Below are 27,168 nucleotides of genomic sequence, written 5' to 3' on the forward strand. Positions count from 1 at the left end.
AAGAGCGAGAGAGAGAGAGAGAGAGAGAGAGAGAGAGAGCGAGAGCGAGACTCTACTGTCCTCTAATGGTGACGTTCTGTCGGTGCAGCCTCCTCTGAGTCGGTGTGTGACGCTCACTTTATCCTGGAGTCACTGCAGGATTTAATACACACACACACACACACACCCCACTGGTCTGATCTCAAAAAAAAAACAAAAAACAGTGGATCAGATTTGGTACCAGATCCTGTAACAAACAGCAAAGACCGTCATCGGTTTTGGAACAGAAATATATTTCTCTAACTGGAAATACTGACACACAAAGAGATGTTTTAAACATTTTAAAGCTTAACAAACCTGGAATGAAATACTACGCTCTCATCTTAGTCTTTTTTATCTTTAATTGTTTCATGCTTTCATGTGACACGATAACAGTTCAGGGCAAAAAAATGGTCCTCCTTCAGTCTGTATTTTCTATACTTAGTTTTTTTTTTCAGGATTAACAGAAAGTGCATATGTTTATAAGTGTAAAATCTTGGAGAAAAAAAGAAGTGAAAAAAAATGACATCACTCATCGACGTAAAAAAAAAAAAGGATGCAATGTTTCTTTTTATTTAAACAAACGTTTATTAGCATTATGTTTTACATGATGTTATTAAATGTCATTTCTAAGCAGTTGAAAAAACTCGACATTAAAGCCGGTGAAATAAACGACTGTGACGTGTGATCTTGTGTGTGTATGAATTAGAAAAGCACATAAAGCACAGCTACACAAAGTCTACGGTTCAGTTACAGAATGAAGATCAAATAAAACGTCTGCCTGTAGAATCTAAAACAATTATTTTCAAACATACATTTAGGTACAGACGTACGAGCCAAAGTTAACATCTGCTACGACTCACGCGGGCAAAATGGTCTCCGAGAGTCCGAAACGTCTCTCGGTCTAATGTTTATCCATCACATCTGTAGTGTACGTGTGAGTCACGGAGACAGGAATGACTTCAAACAGGAAACAGTTCAAATGGAAGTTTAATTTAATTACAAGTCATCCAGTAAAAGCTCCGGTGTCATGTCCGGTCCCTTAAAGCTGAGGTCTCTGTTGTTTGAAAGCCAATGTTGACATATAAAATCACCAAAACAAACACGCCCCTAACCCAAATGGGTCCCACCCCTGTATTGATAGCTCCGCCCACACATACATACGTAACCCAGGCGACTGACAGAAAGAAACGTGTCCAGAAACCCAAGCAAAAACCCAAGCAAAAATGACACACAAGCATAATCATGTAAAGGACAAAGGCATATATTAGTTCTGTGTAACAAAGCAAAACCAACGTTACTCACCTATCGAGAAGGAAAAAAGCGCCTCGGCGTCTTAAGTAAAGTCGGCCACATATTCACAGGTCGGAGTTTCCCGAGTCAATAACTCCTGAGCTAAACGCTGTTACTACACAAAACTCGGTTGTAGCTGCCTCTCTACATTACTACGATAGAAAAGAGGTGTTATTTGTGTAGTAACAGCGTTTAGCTCAGGAGTTATTAACTCGGGAAACTCCAACCTGTGAATATGTGGCCAACTTCCTGCTCCTTCAGTTCTCTCCAGCGCTGGAAAGCTGATCCTATATTAACACGTCCTACTTCTTGCCTTATAGTGTCTTTCTTCTCTTTCTTTCTTTGTTTTTATCCTCCATGTCGATGTTAAAACCGCTTTCTGCTAATGTCACACATGCGCACTGAACACTCTCTCCGCCCATATCGACGAGCCTCGCCCCTTTCTGCTCATTGGCTACACGTTTGTTGTGTTTTTTGTTTTGTTTGTCGTCCCGACTCGGTTTTCTGAAGCGTTTCTCAAACGACGGAAACCCCACCTTTAACTGACTCGACTAAAACGTGGTAGCTCGCACGATATAACCGATATGTTTATGTATCCGGAGCTAATTAGCTTGTCATGTGCGTTTATTCGCACTGATGGGAAGGAATGTCTGGTGTTTTGTCCTCACATCACATCCCATGCATGGAGACTGTGTAGATGTGGAGCAACAGACACGAGGAACAGAGATCAGGCTGACGAACGCTTTAGCGTTGCTAATAATGACTAAAAGCTAGTAAGATATAAGATAAGATAAGATAAATTATACCTTTATTCATCCCACAATGGGGAAATTTCTCTGTCACAGCAGCAAAGAAAAAAGAAATGCAAATATATAAAATATATATAGTGTGTCCTGGTCCAGTGTTAGACCTGTTTATTAGAGTTAAACTCTCCTTTGAAATCTGAATCTAGTAGTAAAGTGTGAACACTGTCTTCTACTCAATTCAGTCTTCTTTACAATCAACTAATATAAAAGTCAACAAAATTTAAATGTGCGTGTTTGTAAAACCAGAATGTCGAGAGCTCCACGTTCACCATCTCGACTCACATCGCTGTGTCTGAGGAACACGATAATGCTGTCTTATATAACTGTTTCATTTCTATCTGTCTCACACACACACACACACACACACACACACACACACACACACACACACACACACACACACACACACACACTCCTGTCTGTACTGATCCTGGTGTATTATAATTCTCCCAGTCCACTGCCAGATCAGCATCTTCTCAGATCCAGTGCAGCATCATCAGATGCAGTTTCAGATCAGGTGTAAATAGATCATTTAGGGCTCCTTTAAAATCTGAATATTTTATTATTGTATAGATTCCATAGATTCAGAATGAATGAGATATTACACAGACGAGATGAAAACATGTTAAACTGGACTGGTGGAAAGCTTTAGGCTCCGTCCCACGATTTAACTATAATGCGTAAGACACGTAGCGATCGGGCGATCGACGCGCCGAATCAGAAGACGACGTCTTAACTGAATTAAGGCATCAAATATAATTCGACCGATCACATCGATTACTTAATGGATTCTATAAAGGACAAAAAAAACTACTTTGTAAAAAAAGAATAGTTTTAAACTGACGTGTAAGAGTAAATTTTACAGTATAGGAGGCGATTTGCCGCTCGGCGTCTCTGATTCTCCGTAAATTGAACCCAGTTGTATTGTGTCACATTACAGCAGGTGATTTTAGTTATAGGGTCAAACGAAATTGTAGTGCATCCTGTGGAAGCCTGATGTTTACACCGTAACTATTAAAACAGGATATTTCAGTTTCCTTCATGACAATCTCCACGAATTTTACTGCTACGTTCAGACAGAACGGAATTTTTTTAATTACTTTTGGCCAACCAACCCCACATAAGCCAGATGCCCTTATCATACAAAGCTACCACCTGGAGAGGGTAAAGTCTAACATATGCTTCCTCTGAGACACTCATGTGTTCAAACTGCTGCTTATCCTGAAGCAACTTCTACATTCGTGGACTCGTGTACGCTCATGACTGGTTAATGTCGGTGTGATTGACAGGGGAGAGGCAGTTAGCCCCTCCCACCGAGATGAGCATGGCAGTGAAGAGAGGTTTTTCTTTCGCGCCACCCGAACGCAGTCTGACGGACTTGCATCAGACCAATGGATAAAAATTGGACCTTAAGCAGTCCGGTGTGGAATTTTAACTCCAAGTTTTACTGGAATACTGAAACGTGTACTGACACTTTATAGAGACTTATAACATTTAGAAACGCAGCTGAATGAGGTGGGGAATGAGGTGAATTCAGCCACGTTACTCTGAGTACAGACCATTTTTTTATCACTCCGCAGAAGTTACATCACACACAATTTTTTTTTTAAGAATGTCTACTTTTGACACTTTGAGCAAGATGAATGTGATATTTAAAAAAAATAAAATAAAATAAATGTTAGTCCGTTTCAAGTGGATTAAAGCTGACAGGAAGGACAGCAGCTGAAATTGTGCTGAGAAAAAAAAAAACGTGGGGAAACGTAAACGGTGTGGTTGTGTTGGTTAGAGGAAACTTCACCTCTACCATTAAACAAACCTACATTACCGTCACTATCACGAAGGGTTGAATTTCGCAAACGTTCGACTTTTACGACTTTACGTTCCGGTATGGCTGCTGCAAAATAAATAAATAATAATCACTGACTCGGGGTTGATGTCTTAGCACCTTCTCTATAAGAGGCAACACCCACAGCCGGTCAGGTGGTGGCTGAGTCAGCCTCGTCTTCATCCGAGGTCTCACACTCGTCGGCGGAGTCGGTGAGGGCGGGGTAAGGGCGCGGCTGGTCCAGGTTCACGTACGTCACCTTCAGGCTGATGTAGTGCTCTCCCTCCAGGCCAGAGAGGATCTCCGTCACCTCAGAGACCAGCGTGGAGAAGTTGGGTCTTAGCTCTGGGTCCGGATCCCAGCACTGCAGCATGATGGCAAACCTGCACATAACAGAGTCAGTGTTAAGCAATGCCTCCTGCTCCCAACAGAGCGACTCGAGGCAAATACTCTACCTAAGCAATGTTAATTGTGATAAGAAGCAGGGCAGCAGTTTAAACCCCCTTCTGACTCACTGTAAGGTGATATAATAAAATGCACCAGTTAAACTGAGAGATGTAACTGAGAGAGAAACAGATAGCATGAGATTTGATCATTCAATCAGAGCTCACTTGAACGGCAGGAAAGATGAATTCTCATCCTGTGTAGTTCAGCTTCATGACAGGTTTGAAAGCACACGATTACAACCGAGAGGACCTAGAAGTCGTGTTTCTCAGTTTAGGTTGTAAAAGGCTCTGTTTTTTTCCGGCCCCCGCACCATAACTGAGTCATAACCGCTAGTGTAAAATAAATCAGTAACTTCTTTCGTTCGGTTAGTGAGAGTAAACAGGTCTTTCTCAACCCTGAAGAGATGGAAACTTTTGAAATCAACAGCGAGCTGCTCATCAACTACAGACAAAGTAAACATTTACCAGAGTAACACGGACGCACACAGGGTAAACTGTATAATACGCCAAAGCACTAAGCTACAGCGCGTGCTATTGGATAATATATATAAACGTTAAGTATCGTGCTTTGTGCTACAGACATTTTATATTCGCACTCCCTCGTGGTCAAAAAAAGGGGACTGAACAAATTTGGGAATGTTAGAAATACAACATTATTATGTACAACATTAATCACCTTCTCTAGAATACATTACAAAATTTTGGTGTAAAAATTCTCTCTAAAGCCCCAAACAGACTCCACGTACCCTAGAAACAGTTATCTGTTATTTTTAGGTCCTTTCCATAGCAAATGAAGCCACATGAAGGCAATGTGTCAATCAAAAATAAATCTGCTTTTGTTTAACTTAAAGCAGGCGAAGAAAAAAAAGAAACTCACAGCGGATCAGGACAATACTGTGGCTGAGGGAGTCGCCGCCCCCTTAGGAGGTAATGTGTGATGTCATAAGGGTCAACTTCTGGGTAAGGGCTTGCTCCTCGTGTCAATAACTCCCACATCAGAACCCCGAAGGACCACTGGGGAGAAGGGGGGGAGAGGGGGGGGGGGGAGAGGGAGACAGAGAGAGAGAGAGAGAGAGAGAGAGAGAGAGAGAGAGAGAGAGAGAGAGAAATGGTGACTGAACAGAGACAGGAAGTGAGTAAGTAGCTAAGAAAACAAATGTGATATTATAGGAAATGAGTCCATTGAATGTGAAGTGTACCAGTTTAACAGCACTGAGATACAACGCTGACTCAATGCCAAAATGTTTCCACATGCACATCTGTCCACATACACCTCTGTCCACATACACATCTGTCCACATACACATCTGTCCACATACACATCTGTCCACATACACTTCTGTCCACATACACATCTGTCCACATACACATCTGTCCACATACACTTCTGTCCACATACACATCTGTTCACATACACCTCTGTCTACATACACATCTGTCCACATATACATCTGTCCACATACAACTCAGGCCACATACACATCTGTCCACATACACCTCTGTCCACATACACATCTGTCCACATACACATCTGTCCACATACAACTCAGGCCACATACACATCTGTACACATACACATCTGTCCACATACACCTCTGTCCACATACACCTCTGTCCACATACACATCTGTCCACATACACCTCTGTCCACATACACATCTGTCCACATACATATCTGTCCACATACACATTTGTCCACATACACCTCAGTCCACATACACATCTGTCCACATACATATCTGTCCACATACACATCTGTCCACATACACCTCTGTCCACATACACATGTGTCCACATACACCTCAGTCCACATACACATTTGTCCACATACACCTCTGTCCACATACACCTCTGTCCACATACACCTCAGTCCACATACACATCTGTCCACATACACCTCAGTCCACATACACATCTGTCCACATACACATTTGTCCACATACACTTCTGTCCACATACACATCTGTTCACATACACCTCTGTCTACATACACATCTGTCCACATACACATCTGTCCACATACACCTCTGTCCACATACACCTCTGTCCACATACACCTCTGTCCACATACACATCTGTCCACATACACATCTGTCCACATACAACTCAGGCCACATACACATCTGTACACATACACATCTGTCCACATACACCTCTGTCCACATACACATCTGTCCACATACACATCTGTCCACATACACCTCTGTCCACATACACCTCTGTCCACATACACATTTGTCCACATACACATTTGTCCACATACACATTTGTCCACATACACCTCTGTCCACATACACCTCTGTCCACATACACATCTGTCCACATACACATTTGTCCACATACACATCTGTCCACATACACATCTGTCCACATACACATCTGTCCACATACACATTTGTCCACATACACATCTGTCCACATACACATCTGTCCACATACACCTCTGTCCACATACACCTCTGTCCACATACACCTCTGTCCACATACACCTCTGTCTACATACACATCTGTCCACATACACATCTGTCCACATACACCTCTGTCCACATACACCTCTGTCCACATACACCTCAGTCCACATACACCTCTGTCCACATACACCTCTGTCCACATACACATCTGTACACATACACCTCTGTACACATACACCTCTGTCCACATACACATCTGTCCACCTACTGCATCTTTCTGTTTCTCACCACGTCAGATTTGGATGTGAATTTTTGAGTCTGCAGGCTCTCGATGGCCATCCATTTGACAGGCAGCTTAGCTTTCCTGTGGTTCTGGATGCTGTAGTATTCCTTATCGAACACGTCGCGAGCCATGCCAAAGTCTGCCACCTTCACTGTGTAGGACTCATCCAGCCTGCAGGAGCAACGAGTTGTAACAAACCACTGAAACATGCTGCCAACAATCATTGATTTTTTATATGCATAATACATTGAATATAATAATAATAATAATAATAATAATAATAATAATAATAATAATAATAATAAGTGTTTTAGGCTCACATGCAGTTGCGGGCAGCCAAGTCTCTGTGCACAAACTTCTTCTGGGCCAAATACTCCATCCCCTTGGCAACCTGAAGTCCAAATCCAATCAGGTCTTTGACTGTGGGGTTCTGTGGGAAAAATATCAGCAATAAGAAAAATAATGACACCCCATGGAGCTGATTAAGAGTCTCTCTGACCCACAGGTCATAACTCACCCTGTTCTCACAACGTATGAAGTGGCGCAAGTCCCCGTGCTTCATGTAGGGCAGCACCACTAGGGGAAGCCCTTCTTGAGGAAACAGGATGCCCAGTAGAGAGAGCACATTACAGTGGTGGAAAGCCTTCATCAGGATCCCCTCCTTCAAAAACTGCTCCACCTCTTCTACGTCCGTTATTCCTGAATGAAGAGATGGTCATCACAGAGGCATCTATCACTAGACTGACTGTGATATTATCACAAGTCAATACATGTCTACTTTAACATGTTTATTAGCACATGCGACACCACTGAAAGCACTGTGATTTAAAAGCACTGTAAAATGTAAATGTAATGTGAACATGTTGTGCCGGTGTTGCCTGTGTGAGCTGGGATTATGAGCTTATCACAGACTAGGGTTGCAAAGGGGCGGAAAGCTTCCGCCAAAAATTCCCGGGAATTTAAAGGAATTTATGGGAATTTGCAGGAATTTATGGGAATCATTTGAAAATATAGGGAAATTTATATAAACTATATCATACACAAACATAAATAAACATTTTGTCATAAGCAGACATTCATGCAAGGTAATACAAATTTTAAAAATGACGTCTTGACTGATTTAACTGTAGGTAGATCTTTAAATAATTCTTTCATTGAGTAACACAAAAGCATGATAATCATTATTATGCTTGTAATAAACATAATAAACTTAATAATTGTAATAAATGTAATAAACATAATAAACTTAATAATTACAATAAACATATTTCCCTATGATTGCTGTTATCTATTCTAATTAGTAAGGTAGTTATTAAGTTTAGGTATTGGGTACGATTAAGAATGTAGAATAAGGCATTAATATGTGCTTAATAAGTACTAATAAATAGCCAATATTCTATTAATATTCATGCTAATAAGCAACTAGTTAAAGGACCCTAAAATAAAGTGTTACTGTGCATGTTATGGAAGAATATAAGTACCTCCAGGGGGTTTGGCCTCAATGGCCTTCCAGTAAGCAGTGTGCTGTGTGCGAGTGACCGAGGAACGCAGGGTACAGACTCAACTTAAACTGCATTAAATCTTGTTGTTTTAAACAAAATTATGCTGCAAGATTTTTTGTATCTACATTTAAGTTCCTTGTTATTGGCAACTCTGCATTTTAAAAATTCCCACTTAACTCCCATATATTCCCGTTAATTCCCATATATTCCTGTTAACTCCCATATATTCCCGTTAATTCTCATTTATTCCCGTTAATTCCCATGGAAAGTTCCCAGCCTTGAAAATTCCCGCAATTTTGCAACCCTATCACAGATACTTACTGTTACTTAGAGACTTTACCGCACAGTGGATTTCCCTGTTGTTGTGGTCAGTGGTTAGGTAACCGTGGTAAACTGTGCCGAAGTGACCTGCAAAGAAAACAAATAAATAGAACCAGTGTTAGCATCTCGCATCTGCGTAGCAAATCTCTACACATCATCAAGACATATTCAGCTGTGGGAAAAATTCAGGGACCAATGCAAATTTTTTTCTTAAATCAGCAACTCTACATATATGGCAGCCTTTCCAGTCTAATGGTTGGACGAAGACCTGAAAAGGACTAAAAGCCTCAACGTCTTGCACCCACTGTGAAATCTGGTGGAGGATCAGTGAAGTTCTTGGGGGAGCTTCAGCAAGCCTGGAATCATGCACGTTCATCTTTAAGAATAAAGCTTGAGTCAAGCCACGTACAAGGTTGTCCTGAAAGAAAACTTGTGTCCTTCTGCTCTGACAGTGTTACCCAACTCTGAGGATTGTTTTTTTTCCCCAGCAGCACTATGCTCCATGCCACACATCCCGGTCAATCAATGTGTGGATGGTGCACCACCACATCAAGTCTCTGTCATATCCGGTCCAATCTCCAGACCTGAACCCCTCTGAAATGTGAAATGTGATTAAGATGAAGCCGGATGGTCAAACGCCGTCAAACCAAGCTGGGCCGCTTGAATTTTTAGGCCACGAGCGGCATAAAGTTAACCGGCGGCACTGTGAGAGAATCGGTTGAGAGCATGAAAGGTGTGAATGAAAATCAGGGTTATTCTTCCGAATATTGATTTTTAAACTTTTCCTAAATTAAAACATTAGTATTGGGTTTGTTTAATAATGAATATGAGCTTATTTTTCTTTGCATTACTTGAGGTGTAAAAATTGCCTGTTATTTGGACTGTTTGTCATTTTCTGCAAATCGTTCATTTGGAATTTGGGAGAAATGTTGTCAGTGTTTATTTTCCCCAAACACGTATCTATAAATAGTAAAATCAGAGAAACGGATGATTTTGCAGCAGTATCACGATACGACAAAGGAGTATTAGAACGACATTTTGCTCTTAAATACAGTTTAAAGTGCAGCTACAGCTCAGGACCTCTCGTACCTTTCCCGATGATCTGATGGTACTGTACGTTAAGCATGGACGCCGGGATGAGGACGTCCTTCACCTCTTCCAGGAGCTCCGGACGAAAGCTGGAGATGGAGATTTTCTCAGAAGGCACGAGTGGGTTGAGGCTGGGGTCCAGCGTGTTGGCGTAGGCCAGGCTTTGAAACGCCACAGGCACAGCGGACGCGGGGGTCGGACTGAAGTTAAGTTCTCCTGAAGTGCAGTATATCAGGTATAAAAATATTTGTTAGATTTTTACGTTACATGAAAAAACATTCAATCAGATGTCGTGTACGTAAATAATTTACAGATCAACGCGGGTCGTACCTCGTCTGTAGTCTCCGAACGGCAGGAGCTCGACGCTCCCATTGCCTGAAAAGCTGTGATTACGGGAGTAGTGGGACAGACGACTCTCAGCCAGTGAATCTGCAAGACAGACACAATGACTTAATGACGTGACATACGGCTAAGTACGGTGACCCATACTCAGAATTCGTTCTCTGTGTTTAACCCATCCAAAAGTGGGTCACACACACACAGCAGTGAACACACACACACACACACGCACACCGTGAACACACACACCCGGAGCAGGGGGCAGCCATTTACGCTGCGGAGCCCGGGGAGCAGTTGGGGGGTTCGGTGCCTTGCTCAAGAGCACCTCAGTCGTGGTATTGCCGACCCGAGACTCGAACACACAACCTTAGAGTTAGGAGTAGGGATCGGGATGTGGTAGCCTAGTGGTTAAGGTGTTGGGCTACCAATCGGAAGGTTGTGAGTTCGATTCCTACGTCCACCAAGCTACCACTGCTGGGCCCCTGAGCCCCTTAACGCTCAATTGCTCAGTCGTATAAAAAAAATTGCTCTGGATAAGGGCATCTGCTAAATGCTGTAAATGAGTAAAACTCTCTAACCATTAAGCCACGCCTTCACATACTCTCGCCCGTACAGGGGTTTTAATTGTTTATATAATAATAGCAAACAGGGAAATTGGCTAAACCTTGCACCGAGTCAAACGATTAGGCCCATGTTGTGTGAATCATTGATTCTGTCTCACCTGTCTTCTTCTTTCTCAGGTGTTTCATAGTAACATAAGCCAGCACCGCGCCAGCCACCAGAGCTCCCAGAATACCCAGCACGATGCCCACTACGTAGTGGTTGCTGACCAGGACGACCGTGCCCACATCATGAACCTGGCCGTTGACTGTGATCTTAACAGAGAGAAATAAACATGACCGAGACTAAAATGAAGAACCACGTTATAAAGTCTGTATGTTCAGTCGCCAAAGTCAGCGGTCAGGAAAGGTCGCGATTAGAAATCTCACCATCACAGGTAAGCCCTCGTTAGTGATGGTGAGGTTTTTGGGGATGCGGCAGGTGATCTCGTTATCCAACACCTTCGCTCCACAGTCAACCCCTCCGACCGTCATGGTGATCTTCATGCAGGAGTTTACAAGGTTCAGCTTCTGGTGCTGTTCCATACACAGAGTACAGCAGCACAAATAAAACATATCAATACACTTTGTTTATCCCCTTCAGCTGTTTCAAACATGGCTGCTTTCACAAAGCCAAAAAGATTCAGATATTTTTTTAAACAAGTTACAAGTTAAGTGAAAACAAACAAAATGGCGGCAGGAAATCATCTTTGTCAGTGAGTAACTATACAGTAAGGAGATTTGACATGGATGACTTTATAAAGACCTAAACTTGGCTCTGCACAGTGAAGTGATATAAATAGTTTAAGGCTTTTCCAGGACACGTTTATTGGACATTTCTCAGTCTACACTTCCTACATCCCAGATCTTTTCCAGTACTGGAAAGGTAGACTATAAATATCCAGGCTTTCTACATACATTAACAGTTTAGATGTTTTGTGCTCACTGATACTATCTCACATCATCCCACAGTGGGTCAAAGGGAGGTTAAATTGTGATGGTGTGCAGACACACACACACACACACACACACACACACACACACACACACACACAGACACACACAGACTCATAGACACACAGACACAGACTCACACACACACACACAGACTCACAAACAGACTCACACACACACAGACCCACACACACAGACTCTCTCACAAACACACACACGCGCACACACAGACTCACACACACACACACACACACACACACACACAGACACACACACACACACACAGACTCACACGCACAGACTCACATACACTCACACACACAGACTCTCTCAATCACACACACACACACACACACACACACACACACACACACACACACACACACACACACACACACACACACACACACACACACACACACACACACACACACACACATACACACACATACACACACAGAGCCTTTATCCCACTCACATGTAAGGAAACTTCATCAAAGCCAGGATAGAGTGTGAGAACGTGTCCCTCGTTCTCAAAGGGAATGGGTCTGCCATACGGGTGATAGGAGAAGTCCTGCTTCCACAAACCCACAGCTCCATCCATGTCAAAGGAGAGCTCTCCTTCTTCTGTCTCGTCTCTGGGGAAGACCGGGGTCACACACTCCATATGGGTGGACTTGGCTTTTCCTTGGCACTCCTGGGGAAAAAAACATTTGACGTAAGATAAAGCTTATGTCCTGAAGGAGGAGTAAACAACAGTAAATATCTATATTCATGTACATAAATCCTAACCCTAGAAAATTAAGAAGCTCTAGCTGTAAGTTCAGATCTTACTGTAGAAACTGGCTTCAGGTGGCTTTCTTTGGGTTTGAAGTGGATGATGGTTCGATAAACGGAGTCCAGATTTTTCCCTTCGATCGTGATCCACGAGCCACTACCGACCAAAGACGGAAAAATAAGTGCAGTTGAGGGACAGGAATCGAAAAGGGACGTGTGGTGATGATATGGACTCTGAAAATGTATTTAAGAAAGGCTTAAATACTTGTCGAAGCTGCAATCGGGCTGAACGGAGAGGATCCTGGGTGTCTCCTTGTAGCGGAACACTCTGGTAGTGGCGATGCGAAATTTGTCTATGTAGACCTGCAGCACCACATCCTTCACCTCGCTGACACGCTGAGAAAGACACACGATGGAGGACAGGGTCTTCCGGACTATAGACACACTGCAGGAAAGAGCACAGCGTTAGCAGTACAAGCACACACACACTCACACACATGCGCACGCATGCACACACACACACACACACACACACACCCTTTAATGGGACAGATTTCACCGTCCAGCGTGACCTTCCTGGTCCTCCCTGAGTGTAAGAAAGGTCCGGTGATGTTGATCAAAGTGCCTCCGTTCATCGGACCATAATCTGGCTGCACCTCAGTGATGTTAGGCCTCTGAGCCACACACGCACGCACACACACACACACACACACACGCACACACACACGCACACACACACGCACACACACACACGCACAAACACACACACGCACAAACACACACACACACACAAACACGCACACACAAACACACACACACACACAAGCACACACACACACACAAACACACACGCACGCAAACAAACACACACACACAAACACGCACACACACACACACACACAAACACGCACACACACACGCACACACACACAAACACACGCACAAACACACACACGCACACACACGCACACAAACACGCACACACACAAACACACACGCGCAAACACACACGCACACACACACAAACACACACAAACACACACACACAAACACACACACAAACACGCACACACAAGCACACACACACACACATGCACACACGCACACACACACGCACACAAACACACATGCACACACACACACAAACACACACACAAAGACACACACACACATGCACACAAACACATGCGCACACACATAAACACACACACAAACACACACACACAAACACACACACGCACACACACACACACACAAACACACACACACACACACAAACACACAGGACACAGCAGTGTTACATACTGGGCTGTCAAAATCATTACAAAAATAATTGAAACTTCTGTATACAAATATATTTTCTGTATATTTAGTGTATCTACGAGAACGAATCTGACAGCGGTGTACATCAAATTACCACAAATGTGAATCCGGGCATTTCATCGATTCCCTTGATGAAGTAAGGGTCTTCCTTGCGATCCTCGCGAACACTCACCGTGACGTTAATCGGCTTATACGGAGGCTCCGTTACCTCGGAACGAATCTTACACACCAGCCTACAGACACACAGAGGACAGAACTGGATTAAAGATGCACAACTGCCTTGTGTCAAGAGTGAATATATTTTAATTAACATTGATTCCAGAATTATAGAATGTTCAGGCACAGTCTCGGGAGAACGATGACGTATATATTTTCTACAGTGGAACTACAGAGATCCCTCGTTTATCGCGGTTAATGGGGACCGGACCCCCTCGTGATAGGTGAAAAAACCGCGAAGTAGGATTGGCCCTAAGTTTGACCTTTTCACTGATGATCATCATCTTCCGCTTCCTCTTGGGCTCACTAGAGGAATCTTTCGCAGGGGCACGGCGCTTAGGAGGCATCGTAAGGGCTTAACGAAAAGTTAATTTCGAACACGATACGCGAGACACGGTTGACAGCGTGAACGAGAGTGGTGAGATACGACAAGGGAAGAAGCTGGTAGAGGATGCGATGATGCGCAGACAAAAGGCTCAGATCTCGCGCCGGGAACCAATCATGTGCCTTGATCTCGATCACATATCGCTGTTGCTTTGTACCAAATACTAGAATGTTTTTCCAAGATCTTGCTACATTTTGGGCTTATTTAGTTTATAGAGCTCCTACGTCGTGGCCAAATGGTTAGAGTGTTTGACTCCTAACCCTACGGTTGTGGGTTCGAGTCTCGGGTCGGCAATACCACGACTGAGGTGCCCTTGAGCGAGGCACCGAACCTCCCCAACTGATCCCCGGGCGCCGCAGCATAAATGGCTGCCCGCTGCTCCGGGTGTGTGTTCACGGTGTGTGTGTGTATGTGTGTGTTCACTGCTGTGTGTGTGTGTGTGCAATTTGGATGGGTTAAATGCTGAGAACGCATTCTGAGTCTGGGTCACAGTACTTAGCCATACGTCACGTCAATTACATGAAACATCTTACTTTAACCCTAAATCATAAGGAACACTATATAGAGGACTCCATATTTCTGTATTAAATGCCTCGTGTGCCCTTGTACTTCAGTTTGTTTGTGTACAAACTGTATAAACAATGTGTGTGTGTGTGTGTGTGTGTGTGTGTGTGTGTGTGTGTGTGTGTGTGTGTGTGTGTGTGTGTGTGTGTGTGTGTGTGTGTGTGCGTGTGTGTGTGTTCACATTTTGCTGTTGCTTTTCTGAGGGTGGACTATGCAGCTGCTTTCACCGAGCTTCACCACGTGAGTCTTGGTGGTAATGTCAGGTTTATGTGGTGACTGGAACTCGAATCCACACAGCGATAACTCCGTCTGACCATCAAGGGGCGCCGTCTTAGGGAAGAACTGTGCAGGAAACAGACATCTTAAGGTCGGATGATGAATAAGTGTGTTACACTCAACCTGTGTAATCTCATTAGTCATTTATGTCTGATTAGTTTCTGGGACGTAACTGATCTGTTGTTCCCCTCACAGGTGGAAAAAAGATAAGTCACTCTGCAATAGTACTGTAGGTGCTGGCGTGTAATCTTAAGTAAACAGTCACACCCAGCCGTGTGTGTGTGTGTGTGTGTGTGTATGTGTGTGTGTGTGTAGGCTCTGTTGCTCACGTCGGTGATGACAGGTGGGCAGGACTCTTTGACCCAGTGTCCCAAACACTCAGACTGCCATGTGCAGCTTCCTGAACACCAGCCACATGCCATAAACCTTGGAGCGGTCAGACACGCAGCACAGGTGAGGAAGTGGAGACACCCGGGACCTCTCTGAGGCACCTGGATCATCTGCACAGGAACATATCCTAGCTCATTTATATGCATAAATCATTTAAAGCAGTGGTCCCCAACCCCCGGGCCGCGGACCGGTACCGGTCCGTGGACCAAATGGTACCGGGCCACCCAAGGAACATTAAATTATTTCCATTTTATTTACTGTGGTGTATTTCTCTCGGGTTTGTGCGACTTTCCATGGACGAGAGGTTAACTGAGAGACGTCACCTAAAGCCGCACCAATACCGCGCATGCGCAAAATATCATGATATAGAGCCGGGTTTAGGTGACGTCTGGAGCTGAGCGGCTGCAAGCGGCAGTGGCGTTGCAGCTTTGGTGGAGAGAGAAGGTGTGTATCGCTCTTCTCTCTGTTCACCGGTACTTTGTCATGTTTAACAGTGCTTGGTGTACGTGTATATTGTGTTTGCTCAAATTTAACCCACAAATTAGCAAAAATGAGCACGAAACAGACGTTGTTAGAAACTTAGAAACTTAGATTGCCACCACAGCACTTAAATCCCTGTTGCCATTTCCGACATGCTATCTGTGTGAAGTGGGGTTTTCTGCAGTGACGGCAACCAAAACAATGGAATAAACTAGACATAAGCAACACACTTCATGTGTCATTGTCTCCTATTACCCCAGATGGAACCGTCTCGTTGCTAAGAAACAAGCTCAGGGTTCTCATTGATTTAGCGTTGTAGTGAGTTAAAAAGGCATGTTTAAATACTATAAATATGTTTAAATACTATATGTTTAAATACTATACTAATACTATATTTTTAAATATGTTTAAAAATTATTAATTTTAATTTAATTGTATAGCCGCCACCCACTGCCAGCGGGCCGCGGTAAAATGATCAAACATTGACCGGTCCGCGGCGAAAAAAAGGTTGGGGACCACTGATTTAAAGTGTGAAGTTGGGCTAAATGGGGTGGGATACAGTGGGGTGGGTAATGCCTGCAGTTTATGTTTCCTTATTAGAACATCCTTGCTCCTGAAACAACACACAGAAATCTTTTATAAAACACAAGGTGAACATCAGATTGCGTACGTCTCGTCGTTACGCTAACTCACAGCTTTGGCTCAGATCAGGTGTGAACGCAGTATGTAGGGAGTGTCTGAAGAAACTGATCTGGATCTGGTGGAAATCTCCGTGTGTGTAAAAACGCCGCTACTGAGACACAGGTGTGAGTAAAGAGTTATCTTAAATTGCATCGATCTCAGAAACAGTCACAGAAGTCAAGGTTTTCTCAAACGGCAATGCAAGTGTTACGGTTAAAGTTATACCCGAGGGAGGGGTTTCATGCTTAGAGAATTTTTACTCTGATGACTGAACCTTTCAAACCCAACTAGCCAACTAATTATTACATATTTGTCTCTTTGCTGTTTATCAAGTCAGGTATTGTCTTGTTTCTTCCTTACCCCCCCCCCCCCCCAACCCATGTGTGGTGTGTGTGTGTGTGTTTGTGTGTGTGAGAGAGAGGGGGGGGTATGACTGGACGAGGACAATGTCCCGTCCAGAGACGAGCTGTTTCGTGTTGAGGTTTTGTTCAAACCTACCATCGAAAATACCCTCTCTAATGAATGTTTTTTTTTTCTTTCCATTGGTTGTTACGTTAAATCTTACCCATATACAATAGTGCTATTTTCTGATTGGCTATTGTGTAGCCTCTTCTTTTTTTGATTCAGTGTCAGGCTCGACTAAGAACTCCAGGGGAGACGCACTCGATTCCCACCCGTTTCCATAGAGACGGCGGTGCGGACTGATACGTTTTGGGTGCTGCGGCTTATTAAATATATGATAAATAGTCAAAAAGTTTTCCTACGTGACAAATACGATGTGTGGCTAGAGAGCGTGAGAAAAGACCCGAATGCATGACTGTCATTCTCAGTGTGTGACACTTGACAGCCCTGTCATAACATCATGTCAGCATAAACAAAGGCATTTCATACAGTACAAGTAGATGAAAACGCACGGAGATGCTGAGAAGTTAGAGCGACTGCACAAGACATTCCTTTGGGAATGTTTATAAGCCCAAGGCTCTGTACTTATGGTGTAAAGGCACCACTAATATACCCGACTTCCTGGTTGTGACTTTAGAGAGTGTGTGTGTGTGCCCTGCGATGGGTTGGCACTCCGTCCAGGGTGTATCCTGCCTCGATGCCCGATGACGCCTGAGAGCACAGGCTCCCCGTGACCCAAGAAGTTCGGATAAGCAGTAGAAAATGAATGAATGAATGAATGAATGAATGAATGAATGGTTGTGACTTTAAGCGTTATGACAGCTGTAATAACACTAATGTCACACTGTGTACCTTATTCCCCACTATGAACAGGAGATGGTCTGGAGGAAGCACGGCAGCAGTGGATGATACCCTCTGGTTCTGTGCTAGGGAATAGTTGGCGAAGATTATGGGACTGGATCTCCGCAAGACATACTACAACACAAGGAGAACAGACTTACTATCACTATCTCTGTTAGAACAGCATGTTGTCGTGTGACGCCTCTCGTACCTGCAGCAGCCTGCCGTCGGCCGTACCGATGTGAGCGAGGGTTTCGTTGTCGATGGTGGTGACGAGCAGAGAGGTGAGCAACGTGTCTCTCATCTGCCTGTTGAACAGGTCCACTCTGTAACATGGCTGAGACACCAGAGTGGGCTGATCTCTGCAGCCCATATTATGCTCCATGCTCTGTTTTTAAACAGACACACACACACACACACACACACACACACACACACACACACACACAGGTGGTAAAGAAAGATGTCGTGCAGCATTTTAAAGTGAAGTTTTAATATAATCTTCTTCTCATGTCTCAGCATCTGCAGAGTGTGAGAAACAGAAAGGAGTGGAATCTCTGAGCCTTGACTCAACGGAAGATTCTCTCTAAAAGGAGGCCTTAACTCTTCACAACCCACAAGACTGACCAGGAAAGCTCTCGCAGCCCACAGCTGTCTGGAACGGTGCTGAAGTAGGAAAGAAATGCGGTTATGCTTAAAAAAATCTACACTAAAAAAATCCACCCTGTCGTCACTATCGTTACTATCGATTTACTGACACATTCACCTCAAACGATGATGAGAGATGGAGACATTCCTCAAGAGGCTCAAATTTAATGACTATCGACAGCTCGATGAGGAAACTAGTCATGTTATACAGTGTGTTCTATCACAAGGTCTTTTCAGTGTCTCACACACACACACACACATACACACACACACGCACACACACACACTTAAAGACAGATAACTTTTTAAGTACTTCAAGTCCTTAATGCTTGCCCAGTTTCATGCCATTTTGCCTCCAAATAGCAAACAGCTGAAATTTGCAAGTCTTCCTTTAAACTAAATAAAAAAGATCTGTTATGTGTATTGTGTTTTTGTGCTTTGTTTAGACAGTGTGTATTTAGCCTACACACACACACACACACACACACACACGCACGCACGTATGATGTTGACGTCCCACGAACATTCTTAATCACTGCTGATGACGTGTTACATAAGAGTGTAAATATCAGTCCGAGTGTAGATTAGAACTAGATGTCGTGTCACTCGCCCGACACGGCGGTCGCCGAGGTTGTGTTATTCTACAGTCTGAGTGTAAACAGAGATCGGCTGCAGCCTCGAATAACAATTCTTCATTCCCAGTCTGTGATTCTCTTCCAAACGTTCACGGTGCCGTTGCACTCCGTTCCACTTGGACGTCACCTCCTGTCTAAAATCTCATATTGTTTATGACTTCTTGTATCTTTATATAAACTTACAACCTTTCCGAGAAGGCAGCGTATCGCGGCGGGCGGCGATCCTAGCCATGATACTCGAAGCCGTCTGAAGTTTGCTCCCTTGCTTCAGAGGAGAGAGATTTCTCACACCTTTCACCGAGCTCGAAATATATGCTTCGGATTTTAAATAACACACCTTTTGTTTCACTTGTAGCTCAGTGGGTAAGGCGTTGGGCTACTGATCGGAAGGTCATGGGTTCGAACCCCAGATCCACCAAGCTGCCACTGTTGGGCCCCTGAGCAAGGCTCTTAACCCTCAGTAAGGGTTCACACTGGATAAGGGTGTCTGCTAAATGGCATAAATGGAAATCATATAGATTATGAATTCTGTTCCTCTGTTGTACTGGTGATCCACTCACCGTAATACTGTAAAAAAACAAACGTCTAGTGTTTGTATAGAGCGTAAACACAACCGGCTGGAGTCAGAGACACCGCATTAAAGCTCATAACCAATCGGCACATGGGCCAGCTGGTGTAGGAGTGCAGTGTGTTTCAGCTGGAAAGAGAGATTTCGCAAATAACTCGAGCGGTATAACTACATCCGGTTTCTGTCGGAAGCACAGCGCTACGTACACTTTAAAGTCTCGAGTCTCTGTCTTGCTTCAGTTTGTCATATCACAGTCGTTGCTTAAAGCTGCTGCATAAATACTGTATAAAACATGAAGACTGTCCTGTTCTCACAGTCAACATAGTCACCGAAATGAGATAAACCATCATCACACAGGCTACAGCACAGAGCCTGTGTCATATGTTAGAGTTTACACCATGTATATAGATTAAAACAGCAAGCTGTCACATCTAATTTAGCAGAATGACCAAATACACCAAGAAAGACGTTAGCTATATAAATGAACATTCCATGCGCTAACCCTAACGGTAACCCTAACGCTAACCCTAACCTTAACGCTAACCCTAACGCTAACCCTAACCTTAACCCTAGCTCTAACCCTATTCCTAGCACTAACCCTAGCGCTAACCCTAACCCTAGCGCTAACCCTAACCCTAGCGCTAACCCTAACCCTAAACCTAGCACTAAACCTAACCCTAAACCTAGCACTAACCCTAACGCTAACCCTAACCCTAATCCTAACGCTAACCCTAACCCTGCTCGTTTGGAAAAAACATGTTAAACTACTTTATGTCTTAGCCTTCGGTTCTTAGCTATATGTTTACATTACATTTACGGCATTTAGCAGACACCCTTATCCAGAGTGACTTACAACTGAGCAACTGAGTGTTAAGGGCCTTGCTGAGGGGCCCAGCAGTGGCAGCTTGGTGGACCTGGGGTTTGAACCCATGACCTTCCGATCAGTAGCCCTAGAAACACTAGCTTTCTCTTTCTTGTTTTGGCTTTCAGACGTCTGGGGACAAGACAACATTACGTCCCACTCTGATTTTTCATAGACTTACTGTACTGTACTGTAGGAACAGTAACGAATAAGAGTCTGATTCCTCTAGGAGCGTCTCTACCTTCTTCACTAGAGATCTTGATCTGTTTCCAGCTGAGTTTGCGCCACTTTCAATTAATCTGTGTCTGTCCTCTACGTCTTGCTTTAAGCACGCACAGGAAACACGTCATGTCTCGCTAGAGAAGGAATTTACTTTTTTTCTTCATCGTTTCACCCTGCTTAGTCACAGATTTCCAGCTCCAATCAGATGGAATAGATTAGCCTGCACTTTATTGTAGAAAAAATTGTCCATTGCTCTCTTTAACATGTTGCAATGGCGGTGAATAGAAAGAATCATTTCTGGAAAACTTGCACTATCCTTCTAAGTAACTGCCATTACTCATCACTCAAAGTTAAGCATGTGCCACAAATCTGTTTACTGCTTATCGTTATGCTTGTGTGTCGGTTCTCGGTCTCATTAGACCATGATTTATGTTCTCACAGTAAAATAATCATCTACATGTAAGGGAAGTGGTCGTGTCTGTTTTTAGGTCTATTCGGACTGGATTAGTTTTACGTGGGGACGTGGGGGTAAAGTAATTATTACCAGAGCTTCTCTGTGATTTTACTCCCGTCCGAATGTGCCATCTCGGTAATCATTACAGACAATGTCAGTAAAGATTACGGCGGCTTTTACCTTCTGTAAAAAGGTCCGGAAAAATGACCTCGGGTAATACTAATCCCGTCCGAAAAGACCCGCTGTAAATATGTACGGTAAAATTCCGTCATTTCCTGTTTAAAAGTAGTTTTTGGCACGTTTTGCAAGCATGGAAGCGCTTGAAACAGGAAGCAACGTCATACGCACATGACGACAAGGAGGTTACTGTGGTGCGTAAAGCGAGTTACCCCTCCCACTTCTGCTAGTTTTACTGAGATGTCTTGTCCCGTACGAATTGGCCAATTAATATTACAGACGTCCTGAGGTAAAATTGTTTACTCCACATCCCCACGAAGAACTAATCCAGTCCGAATAGTGCTTTTGTCAGTAAAAGCCTTTTTAAAAAGCTTTCTTAGAAAAGATCGATTATTGACTTCTCATGGACTTCATCATAAACTGTGTCAAAACAAGAAAACATGCTTTTTGTGCTTTGAAGAACTGTGACATTGATGCTACGTTCAGTTTATTCGCATTCACATCCAAACATGTTGTAAACTTTACAAGACTTCCTACCAGAAAAAAGAGAGACTGCAAATTCATTCATATTTAGTGATGAGTCCCTTTAGATTTTCTTGTGAACCTGTTTAAACCAGATTGTGGGGTATGTACTGTAGCACTGACCTCGTGTGGGCAGCTTTCGCAGGGCTGGAAGTGGCACAGACCACGGGAGAGCCGCTCAGGTCCAAACGTGCAGCAATCCTCCACTCCGTCGTTGATGAACTTGTTCACCCAGTCCATGGGGAACACGCAAAGAGCCGAGTCGTGCTCGGTAACGCCCGAGACGTCCGTCACGGCAAAAACTCCGTACAGGATGTCATCATTTTCTTCCACGCCGAGTTCATCGGCTAGCTCTCGTCCAGCCCTGCCAAAGTGTGCCGCCTGCACCACGTTGTACACGATGTCCCTGAAGGCGGTAGCGGGCGCGTTCCTGCGTCTGCGCTTGGGTTCGAAGCGGCACTCGAGTACAACCTCTCGGTAGCGGCGCATTTCCCATTCGTTGCGCGGTAGACGTCCGAGTCGTGTCTGAAAACGGGACGTGCCTTGCTGCTCCGCCTTCTCCCTCTGCACCGACAGGAAGTAGACAAAGTCATTAGTGTAGAAGCTGTAAACGTATTCAATGGGGTACACCCGCCTCAGCTCGGGCAGGACCGTTAGGCCCTGCACGTCGTTGTGGAAGCCATTCTCTGTGGCTAAAGGACGGCGCACAGAGATGGACTTCCTTCCGTACCGCTGTGTCACGCTGTCATTGACCGTTGCAGCCACATAAAAATACACTGTCTGACCTTCTTCCACCATGCTGACCTTGGTGCCCAGTGGGCTGGCGATGCAGTCCGGGCAGAAAGCGGCAGAATTGGCTTCTTTGCGAAAAAGGCACTTAGAGGGCGTCGGCACCCGCCCGTTTTCATTGAGCTGGTGGAAGTAACACACTCCATACTGAGAGCTGCCGCACGTGTACAGGTACATAAGGTAGGTGTCAAGCAGCAGCACCTCGCTGTCCGTATCCTCCTCAAACGGATCGTTCTCAATGCCACACAGTGCACACAGGTGGCACTCCTTGCTGCTCACAGGGCCGGTGCGCAGCTCCCAGAGTTTACCCAGAGTGCTGTTCACCGCTTCAATGAGGTTCCGCGAACCGACGTAGACCTCGTGGTAAAAAGTGTTGACAGCGATGTTCTGGATGGGGTTGGAGGTCTGAAATGTGGGCATGGGGTAAGGCACGGAGAAGCTGACAGGAGTGAGAGGTGCAGAGGGGCAGGTTTCTGATGCCACCCATGTCACAAGGGCCTGAATCCAGATACATGGAACCAGAACAGTGGTCCAGTGGACCATGTCGAACGAGGGAACGCAGATATCCTCCGGTTACCTCCAGCTTTTGAATGGAGACATTGCGACGAGCGGATTTCGGGATCTCTGAATAAAATAAATAAATAAATCGATTTAGAAGGTTACATCTTACATCACCAAACTTTTCATACATCTATACTTTGTTAGGATGGTCGTAATTAAATAATCCGTAGTTATAAACAAGAGATGAATCGGGTCCACGATCTTCTGACACTCGTATACAGTACACAGATGACTCATCACAAATGCAGAAAGATCTTCACGGAGAGGACAAACCAGCAGGAAAACGAGTGAGTAAGACAAGGCAGAGACTGTGTAGGTAGCGGAAATGTTTTCTTCGCGTTTAAAACGACGTCACGAGAAATCAAACTGATTTTATTATGGAATGGACAGAAACGTGCAGATTTGTGTGGCCATTTCTACAGAAGTACGCTGTCGCTCATTAACAGAGGTGATAGCGTTTGTGACCAGTGGCCCCTCTACTTTACATTCCTGTCACTAACGCTACGTGCTTTCTCCGTGAAAACACGAGCACGGCCTGATGCTCGTGCAATTCTCACCTCTTAAAGTAATGTGTGAACTAATGACTGGTTAAAGACGTGATGGGGAATTTTTACTGCTGTATTAAATACACAAACGAACACAATAATTCTCTATTCCGTATTGTTCATATATTACTATTATAGTTCACGTATTAATGATGCCTTTTGACCAGGTCTATGCTCGAGGTCGATCGATCTGAAATCGTTTTGTCGATCTGAAATCGTTTTGTCGATTTGTAATTGTGTATTTGCATGACCGTACGTATAAAAATTATAAAGCATGAGCACGGGCCACGCAAGAACGCCGCAGTTCCTCTTCAGTACGAAGATGTTAAACATTGCACATGAACAGCTTTGAGTTTATGACGACTGGGTTATCTAGAGGCAGTGGACGATTCATAAGCTTTATAGTATAACCACTGCACAGGGCAAATAGTAACCTAAATAAATAATAACCCCACTCGAATCCTGTTAATGTGTGCCTGTTTTATTCTCTGCAGGCTCGGTGGGGTCTGGTGCCGTGTTACAGTGCAGGCCGGCACTGACTGACAGGCGGCTCACACACTCCCTGATAAGGGGAAAGGAACGGTTTGCTTTTCCACTTATTTATAGAGCTCTTAAATTCCTCTAGAGTACGTTCAAATTTCACTTTCTGTAACGTATGCTTTCGATGCGTTCGTGTATTAAGTCTCAAACTGTGCAAAGACATGAACGGTAGAGCTGAACTTTACATCATAACATTACTAGGAATATACTGCAACATATTAAAGATACATAGACACATATGATAGATAGATAGATAGATAGATAGATAGATAGATAGATAGATAGATAGATAGATAGATAGATATGATACATAGATAGATAGATAGATAGATAGATAGATAGATAGATAGATAGATATGATACATATTATAGATAGATAGATAGATAGATAGATAGATAGATAGATAGATAGATAGATAGATAGATAGATAGATATGATACATAGATAGATAGATAGATAGATAGATAGATAGATAGATAGATAGACAGACAGACAGACATTTACATTTAAATTAACTGAATATTGTCTGTAAATGATCCACGTCATCATCGTTACCTTCAACTTTTTAACCCTAAATTACAACCATGAACACAAATAAGTGTCTTTGTTTGTTTAATCGTTTTTAATTGGCTCCCAGCTGTGAAGATTTCTAACCAATCAGGATCGAGCATTCTTCTGTTTATTGAGGTGATTATTAATGTCCGTGACGATGAATCATGAATCAATAACACTTCAGATCAGCTGATGGTATTTAACAGTTTATTACAGTACCTTAATCTCTTTACAATCAATTCCAGGTAATTCTACTGTTTTGGGTGACAAAAAGAGACTTAAATTGGATTTTGAACACATAAGAAACATCTGAAACATCTGAGCTGCATCAAAACGCAGTGGATTCATTCAATAATCCATCATTTTACTCTTAATTTCATCAGAACATATTTTTATTAAAGTTACATCGGATGGAACGTAAAGACGTGTAATTTTAGTCTGAACAGTGAACTGTCTGTTATTGTTGTTTATATTTATATTTAAAGCAGCAATTATTTTAATTAATTGACTTCCTTGTGAATACAAAGCTGTTATTAACAGGTTAAAGCCATTATTAACAGGTTAAAGCCGTTATTAACATGTTAAAAGGTGTTATTAACATGTTAAAGGTGTTATTAACAGGTTAAAGCTGTTATTAACATGTTAAAGGTGTTATTAACAGGATTAAGGTGTTATTAACATGTTAAATGTGTTATTAACAGGTTAAAGCCGTTATTAACATGTTAAAGGTGTTATTAACAGGTTAAAGCTGTTATTAGACTAAGAGTCCAGTGAATATTCTCAGTCTTACCTCTGAGGGTCTTTAGTCTCCTGACAGGAAACAACTTTCTTTCCTTCACTGCATATCAACACAAAAACAATCTCCTCTCGAAACAGAAACAGAACGAAGAACTAACTTTTCCGCCGCTTTGTTATTCTCCGGTCTCCGCGTTTAAAACCGTAAAAACGACTTTTTAGCTTTAAGCTAATTTCTCTCAGTGAACTCTGAGGCGCTAACGGATCTGTTCAGAACGCAGGCGGCACGAGAGCGCGCGCGCGCTCCACCCATCTGTCTGCGCGCCAGAGGACCGAGGTGAGAGTTGCGTGCGCCCCAGGTGTGGGCACACTCACTGATTGTGGGCACACTCACTCACTGTTGGCACACTCACTCACTGCTGGCACACTCACTCACTGTTGGCACACTCACTCACTGCTGGCACACTCACTCACTGTTGGCACACTCACTCAATGTGGGCACACTCACTCACTGCGAACACACTCACTCACTGTGGGCACACACTCACTGCCGGCAGACTCACTCACTGTGAACACACTCACTCACTGTGGGCACACACTCACTGTGGGCAGACTCACTCACTGCGAACACACTCACTCACTGTGAACACACTCACTCACTGTGGGCACACACTCACTGTGGGCACACACTCACTGTGGGCACACACTCACTGTGGGCAGACTCACTCACTGCGAACACACTCACTGTTGGCACACTTAGTCACTGTTGGCACTCTCACTCACTGTTGGCACACACTCACTGTGGGCTCGGGGCGACGCCTCGCGCTCGGTCTCGTGATTTTTTTTTGTTTGTTATTTAAACAACAGACAGACGACAGGCAGACAGATAATACAATATTTAATATATTTTTCACGTCACAGTCAACTCCACAAACAACGACGCCTAGCGGAAGGTCACGTGTTTTTTTGTTTTGCATTTTTAAACATACAGACAGACAAAGAAAGAAAGACGGACAAAGAAAGACAGACAGACAGAAAGTGAATATTTAATGACTTCTCAGGTCACAGTCGCCTCCCCAAACAGCACCAGGTCACGTTCTGTACTGAACATCAAATTTATTGTAATCCATCAATCAG

The 27,168-nt window shown here is 43.7% G+C and overlaps 1 protein-coding gene across 1 annotated transcript; it reads right to left on the reverse strand.

Annotated features, from left to right (window-relative positions):
• Positions 1-586: 586 nt before the first annotated feature.
• mst1rb (macrophage stimulating 1 receptor b) lies at positions 587-26,512 on the reverse strand. The gene is made up of 21 exons (XM_027153789.2): positions 26,087-26,512; positions 22,432-23,721; positions 18,432-18,608; positions 18,233-18,355; positions 15,757-15,927; positions 15,333-15,493; positions 14,081-14,219; positions 13,201-13,337; positions 12,929-13,108; positions 12,721-12,820; positions 12,365-12,583; positions 11,323-11,469; positions 11,055-11,208; positions 10,325-10,423; positions 9,995-10,210; positions 8,906-8,992; positions 7,600-7,781; positions 7,403-7,512; positions 7,088-7,253; positions 5,266-5,402; positions 587-4,325 (listed from the first exon to the last, which is right to left on the reverse strand). The coding sequence occupies exons 2-21, from the start codon at positions 23,638-23,640 to the stop codon at positions 4,094-4,096; spliced, it is 4,146 nt and encodes a 1,381-aa protein (XP_027009590.1). The 5' UTR covers positions 23,641-23,721; positions 26,087-26,512; the 3' UTR covers positions 587-4,093.
• Positions 26,513-27,168: the final 656 nt, after the last annotated feature.

This window comes from Tachysurus fulvidraco, chromosome 2, assembly GCF_022655615.1.
Source record: "Tachysurus fulvidraco isolate hzauxx_2018 chromosome 2, HZAU_PFXX_2.0, whole genome shotgun sequence".
NCBI lineage: Eukaryota > Metazoa > Chordata > Actinopteri > Siluriformes > Bagridae > Tachysurus > Tachysurus fulvidraco.

Excerpts from the sequence above, each read along its gene's own strand:
- mst1rb (XM_027153789.2), bottom strand. The coding sequence starts at position 23,640 with ATGGTCCACTGGACCACTGTTCTGGTTCCATGTATCTGGATTCAGGCC. Across the intron at positions 15,928-18,232 it reads TGTTCATAGTGGGGAATAAG|ATGATCCAGGTGCCTCAGAG; the intron begins GTACACAGTGTG and ends GTTCCTGTGCAG. Across the intron at positions 12,821-12,928 it reads CCCGATTGCAGCTTCGACAA|TGGCTCGTGGATCACGATCG; the intron begins GTATTTAAGCCT and ends TTTGGTCGGTAG.